Genomic DNA, 6,861 nt, shown 5'->3' on the forward strand with positions numbered 1-6,861 from the left:
TCCTACCGCTGGGCCTCAGCCTCCTCCCGTTGCAGTGGCGGAGCATGGCCTGCATGGGGCACCCCAGACCATACCGCGCAGCCCCACTGCCAGCCTGGGGGGCTGTCAGCGATTGGGACGGGACCGAGGGGGCTCGGGGAACCCCAACGGCCCAGCCCTGGTGCGTGACTGACCCTCTCCTTTCCAGAGCCCTCAGCGAAGGCCGGGATGTTCGTCCTGGTGGAGATGGTGGACACCGTGCGGATCCCCCCGTGGCAGTTTGAAAGGAAGCTCAACGACTCCATTGCTGAGGAACTGAACAAGAAGTTGGCCAACAAGGTACTGGGCCCACGGCTCGCGGGCAGGACTTGGCACGGAAGAGCCCAGGATGGGGACTGGAGAATGTTGCAGGTGTTCAACAGAGAAAATGGACTTGGAAAAGGGCGTTGTAACGGGAAGTGTTAGATTCCACACGTCCAAATTGCCTTACAATCTTAGGCAGGTTACTTACCCCCTCTGGGCCTCAGGTTTCATTGGTAAAATGGGGTTAAAATGTTGCTGTCCCACCAAGCATGCGTTGCTTTAGTGAAGATGGACATCCCTAGCAGTATAGGGTTAGCTGTCAGGAGCCTTATCCATCTATGTCTGCCTTCTTCGTGCCTGTGCGTCTTAGGGCCAGCTGGTGAGAGGCCTTCCCACTGCCTTTCTTTCTCTCTTTCTTTCTCTCTTTCTCTCCCTCCCTCCCTCCCTCCCTCTCTCTCTCTCTCTCTCTCTCTCTCTCTCTTTCTTTCTTTCTTTCTTCTGTCTCATTCTGTTGCCCAGGCTGGAGTGCAGTGGCATGATCACAGCCACTGCAGCCTTGACCTGCTGGGCTCAGCTTCTGAAGTAACCAGGACTACAGGCGCGCGCCGCCACGGCAGATTTTTTTGATCTCTTGTAGAGATGGCTCACCAAGTTCCCCAGACTGGTCTTGAACCTGTGGGTTCAGGCAGTCCTCCTGCTTCTGCCTACCAAAGTGCTGGGATTACAGGTGTGAGCCACCGCACCTGGCTTCCCACTGCCCTTTTTTTTTTTTTTTTTTGGAGTTGGAATCTCACTCTGTCACCCAGACTGGAGTGCAATGGCCGCTCCCAGCCACCGCAGCCTTGACCTGCTGGGCTCCGGCAGTCCTTCCGCCTCAGCCTTCCAAGTAGCTGGAACTACAGGTGCACACTACCACACCGGCAATTTTTTTTGATTTATTGTAGAGATGAGGTCTCGCCAAGTTGCCCAGATGGGTCTCGAACCCACGGGCTCAGGCAATCCACTCACCTCGGCCTCCCAAAGCGCGGGATTACAGGCTGAGCCACGGAGCCTGGCTACCGCTGCCTTTCTTTTATTTTATTTTATTTTATTTTTTTGAGTTGGAGTCATACTCTGTCGCCCAGACTGGAGTGCAGTGGCCGCTCCCGGCCACCGCAGCCTCGACCTGCTGGGCTCTGGTGATCCTTCCGCCTCAGCCTTCCAAGTAGCCGGAATTATAGGCACGCCCTACCACGCCCAGCTAATTTTTTGATTTGTTGTAGAGATGAGGTCTCGCCTGCCCAGGCAGGTCTCGAACCCACAGGTTCAGGCAATCCACTCACCTCAGCCTCCCAAAGGCGCGGGATTACAGGCTGAGCCACTGAGCCCGGCTGGTTACTGTTTTTCTTTCCCTCTCCATGAGGGCAGAGGCACTGTTTGTCTTCTTGCCTGTAGTTTCCCCACATTTAACCAGAGCCTGGCCCAGAGTAGATGTTCCATAATTGTCTGTACTGTAGTGTGGTGGGAAAAGCAGACATGAATGAGGGCCCCACAGTTGAGTGTGTGAGGACAAGTTGAAGTAAATGCTATGAAGGACAGGTGTTCATACGTCTGTGGAACAAAGGAACTTCACCTGGAATGAGGAGGCCTGCAGCTTTATTGAGGAGATGCTGCTTGGGTTAAGATTTGATGGTGAGGAGGAACCAACCAGATTTCTTTTTGGGGTGAGAAGTGGCTGGGTGGAGAGAAGAGCTCTACTGGTAGGAAACAGCATGTGCAAAGGCCCTGTGGAAGAAGGGGCTGTAGCACTTACCATGGCATGGAGGAGGCTGGTGTGGCTTAGGCAGAGGGGTCAGGCCACACAGTACTTCACAGTCAGGGTATTGGTCTCCAACCATAGAACAGCAGGAGGTGATGGGCTGAGAAGGAGCCAGAAAGGAAGTTTGACTGGCTTTAGACATGAAGCAGGTCCCTTTAAAAGAATTTGAGGTCGATTTGGGGTTTGTTAGGTGGTGGAGAGAACTCATGGAGTCCTTACTAGATGACTGCTAGTTACTTTGTGAGATAAAAGGTGAGGAGGGGAACAAGATACGAACCTTGTGGAGAGAGAAATGAAAAGCCCAGGAAGGCAGTGTAGTCCCTTTGGGGCACAGGTCCTGTTGAGACAAGTCTTTCTATATTTGAGTCACTGAATCATTTAAGAGGAGGCTACACAGAAGAGGTCCATGGTATGGTCTATGGTCCTTGTACTTCCAAAGCCACCTGGACTCTGGCTTCATCTTGCTGACGTCTGGTCACAACTCTGAGTTCTCCGAGCTTTTCACTAATCTTTGGACAGTTCCTGAAACTTTGTAACTGGCGGGGGTGGTTGATGATATTTGTGGCAGATAAGCAGACACTGAGTGGCCAGTTGTTCGCAACACCATGGTATGGGGATGGGACATGGGATTTCTGTACAGTCTCAGGGCTATGTGTCCCTCTGCCAGCTGCAGTCCTGTGGCCACATCTGTGTCTGAGTTGTGAGCACAATTGGGTTTAGTTATGGTTCTGATGCCCACTAAGTGGTGAGCTCTGGCATGGATTTGGGACATTGGAAAGTATAGGCTTAACAGGGATTCCTGTCACTGATCCTTACCAGCAACAACAATGACCCCTGATTGATTGTTATTGCTAGTACGTGAGCCAGGTACCAGGATGGGGCTTCACATCCATTTCCATTCTGTTTAACAACCCCGCAGGCCGGGTGCGGTGGCTCAAGCCTGTAATCCCAGCACTTTGGGAGGCCAAGGTGAGAGGATTGCCTGAGCTCAGGGGTTCGAGACCAGCCAGGGCAACTTGGTGAGACCTTGTCTCTATAATAAATAAAAATAAGCCGGTCATAGTAGCGTGTACCTGTAGTTCTGGCTACTTGGGAGGCTGAGGCGGAATGATTGCCTGAGCCCAGCAGGTCGAGGCTGCAGTGACTGTGAGCGTGCTGCTGCACTCCAGCCTGGGCGATAGAGTGAGGCTCAAAAAGAATAAAATAAAAAAGCAACTCTGCAGCCTGGTATTTCATATTTGCAGATGGGGAGACTGGGGCTTAGAGAGGTGAAGTGACCCTGGGCAATCATGCAGTGAGTGGTGGAGCTGGCCTTTGAAGCTGGATTTGTCTTGTCACCAAAGGCACTGCTCTTTCCAGAATGCCACACCCTTCTGAGGTTCCTTACCACAGTTACCTCTGCAGAGCTCCAGCATGTTTTCCTCTAAAAAAAAAAAAAAAAGGGATAGGCTGGTCACAGTGGCTCATGCCTGTAATCCTAACACTTTGGGAAGCTGAGGCAGGAGGATTGCTTGAGCCCAGGAGTTTGAAGATCAGTCTAGGAAACAGCAAGACCTTGTCTTTGTGAAAAGTCAAGGTTGGGCATGGTAGCTCATGCCTATAATCTCAGCACTTTGGGAGGCCAAGGGGAGAAGATTGCCTGAGCCCAGGGGTTTGAGACCAGCCTAGGCAACTTGGTGAGACTTCATCTCTACCATAAATCAAAAATTAGCCAGGCATGGTGATATGTGCCTGTAGTTCCAGCTACTTGTAAGGCTGAGGTAGAAGGATCACCCAAGCCCAGCTGGTCGAGGTTGCAGTGGCCATGAGCATGCCACTGCACTCCAGCCTGGGTGACAGAGTGAGACTCCAACTCAAAAAAAAAAAAAGGTGAAAAAATTAACCGGGTGTGGTGGTACATGCCTGTAGACCCAGCTACTTGGAAGGCTGAGGTGGAGGGTTTGCTTGAGCCCAGGAAGTCAAGGCTGCTATGAGCCATGATCGTGCCACTACACTCCAGCCTGGGCAAGAGAGTGAGACCCTGCCTCAAAACAAAAAAAGGATAATCATGGCTTGCTTGTGGTTGTGAGGGGCTCATACTGTCTTGGTAGCTGGGCCTCGGGATCACTCTGTGTTTGTCTGTGTACGTATGCATGCAGGTCGTGTACAATGTGGGACTCTGCATCTGTCTATTTGACATCACCAAACTGGAGGATGCCTATGTGTTCCCAGGGGATGGTGCGTCACACACCAAAGGTGGGTATCTTCTCTTCCTGGGGCATTGGGGCTCAATTTTCTGTAGCAAAAGGTCAAGCCAAAGCCAGGTGCAGTGGCATGTGCCTATTGTCCCACCTACCTGGGAAGCTGAGGCAGGGGGATCACTTTAGTTCGGGAGTTTGAGGCTAGCCTGGCCAACATAGTGAGACTCCTGTTTCTAAGAAAAATAAATTAGTTAAGTAAAAAAAATCTTTTAAAAGTCAAGCCACAGATTTGGCTGGAAGACGATGGGAATCCTGGGGGGTCAGCAGACTTGGGGCTTAGTCCTGAGTCTGCCAGGAAGTGACTCAGTGGCAATGGGAAGATTTTCTCCTCTCTGGCCCTCGGTTTCTTCATCTGTAAGACCCAGAAGGTAGACTACGTGATTTTCAGGCCTCTGTAGCTCTTAAGATTTCAAGGCCTCTGCAGCTCATTAAGATGGGTAATGGTCTCACCCATTACCAAGCCTTGCTCTTTGCTCTTGCTCTTTGCCCAGCCCTTAGGCTGCTCACTTCCTGTTTGGAGACAGGCTAGACAGGTGAGGACACTGTGGAGTGGTCATTGCTGGGTTGGGTGTGGAGAGCAGAGGGAAGGGGAAAGGACAGGCTGGCTGGGGGTGTGGGACTTTGAGGGCCATAGGATGTAATAAGTAAGAGTGTGGCCTCGGGATTCAAAGCCCAACTCTGCCACTTAGTGTGTGGCCTGAGCAGAATATGTAATCTCTCTGTGCCTCAGTTTCCTCATCTGTAAATGGCAGTTAATAGACTTTATATTCCAGAACTATTGTGATTAAGGAATTAATACATGTACAGCTCTTAGGACGAGGCCTTGGCACCTAGTGAATACTCAGTGGCTTATAAATTTGGATTGTTCATCCCAAGTTTGTTGGGTCAGTTGGGTGACATTTTTCTGGCTGGCTGGGCTTGGACTGGACTATCTAGGATAGCTTCACATTTTTGTGGTTGGCAGACTGGTTGGTCCAGGGGTCCTGGGCTGGGCTAGCTCATCTCTGTTCCACATGGTCTCATCTTTCAGTAGGGCAGACTGGGCTTGGCAGTTTCAAGGTTCCAAAGCTCAGCACATAAGCACTTCTTATGCTTGTCCCATTGGCCAAAGCAAGTCACGTAGCCAAGGCCTTGGTCAAGGGATGGAGACATAGACTCCACTTCTGGTTAGGAGACAGAGTGCAGTTCTTATTACAAAGGGGTATGCATCCAGGGATGGGAGGGTGGTTACCAGATTCTGGAAGGAGGGGGAAGTAGAGAGAGCCATCTTGAGAGGAGCTAATGACTGCCAGGTTGGGAACCAGGTGGGAGGTGTGGAGCAATCTCATGGACCTAGATTTGAATTCTGGCTCTGGCTCCCCGGATGGTAAGCTTGGACGAGTAACTCCATCTCCCTCAGCCTCTATTTCCTAAAAAAAAAAAAAAAAAGCGAGCAAGCCTGTGTGAAGCCTTTGGCCAGACCTGGCACACGGAAGGGACCCGGCTCTTGGCTCCAGAGCAGCCAGCCTTTATGTCCAACATTTTCTTTTTTTTTATTTTGAGTCAGTCTCACTCGGTTGCCCAGTCTGGAGTGCAGTGGCACACTCCCGGCCACCGCAGCCTCGACCTGCTGGGCTCCGGCGATCCTTCCGCCTCAGCCTTCCGAGTAGCTGGAACTACAGGCGTGTGCTACCATGCCCAGCTAATTTTTGATTAATTGTAGAGATGAGGTCTCGCCTGCCCAGGAGGGTCTCGAACCCACGGGCTTGGAAAATCCACTCCCCTCAGCCTCCCAAAGCGCTGGGATTACAGGCTGAGCCACCAAGCCTGGCTCAACATTTTCTTTTATTTTTTCCATTGTGGTAAAAAAATATATATATATAACATAAAATTTATCACCTTAACCATATTAAGTATATGGGTCATTGGCATTAAGTATGTTCAGATTGTGCTACCATCACCACCATCCATTTCCAGAATTTTTTCATCTTCCCAAACTGAAACTCTGTACCTACTAAACAACAACTGCCCATTCCTCCTTCCCCCTAGCCTCTGGCAGCCACCATTCTACTTTCTGTCTCTATTTTTTTGTTTTTGAGTTGGAGTCTCACTCTGTTGCCCATGCTGTTGTGCAGTGGCACGCTCATGGCCACCGCAGCCTGGACCTGCTGGGCTCAGGCGATCCAAGGAGCCAGAACTACAGGCATGCGCCACCATACCCGGCTAATTTTTTGATTTATTGTAGAGATGATGTCTCACCAAGTTGCCCAGGCTGATCTTGAACCCGTGGGCTCAGACAGTCCTCTTCCCTCAGCCTCCAAGGTGCTGGGATTATAGGTGTGAGCCACTGCACCTGACTGAATTTTTTTTTTTGAGTCAGAGTCTCACTGTGTTGCCCAGGCTGGAGTGCAGTGGCATAATCACGGCTCACTGCAGCCTCGCCCTCCTAGGCTCAAGCGATCCACTTCAGCCTCCTGAGTAGCTAGAACTGTGGGCACATGCCACTACACCTGGTTAATTTTTTTTTTTTTGAGTTGGAGTCTCACTCAGTCGCCCAGACTG

At 51.0% G+C, this 6,861-nt stretch overlaps 1 protein-coding gene across 2 annotated transcripts in view; it reads left to right on the forward strand.

Moving 5' to 3' along the window:
- Positions 1-6,861, forward strand: part of POLR3H (RNA polymerase III subunit H) — a 12,128-nt gene that overhangs the window by 219 nt on the left and 5,048 nt on the right. The window contains exons 2-3 of one of the 2 annotated variants that reach the window (XM_008048387.1): positions 188-318; positions 4,219-4,315. In XM_008048387.1, the coding sequence (XP_008046578.1) occupies positions 208-318; positions 4,219-4,315 (208 nt within the window). In that variant the 5' untranslated portion in view covers positions 188-207. Of the gene's footprint in view, position 1; positions 319-4,218; positions 4,316-6,861 lie in introns of those variants that run through there. The other variant, XM_008048388.2, reaches the window with a different exon arrangement.

The sequence above is a fragment of the Carlito syrichta genome, unplaced genomic scaffold (genome assembly GCF_000164805.1).
Source record: "Carlito syrichta isolate Samal-C Ts95f unplaced genomic scaffold, Tarsius_syrichta-2.0.1 Scaffold123387, whole genome shotgun sequence".
Taxonomy (NCBI): Eukaryota; Metazoa; Chordata; class Mammalia; order Primates; family Tarsiidae; genus Carlito; species Carlito syrichta.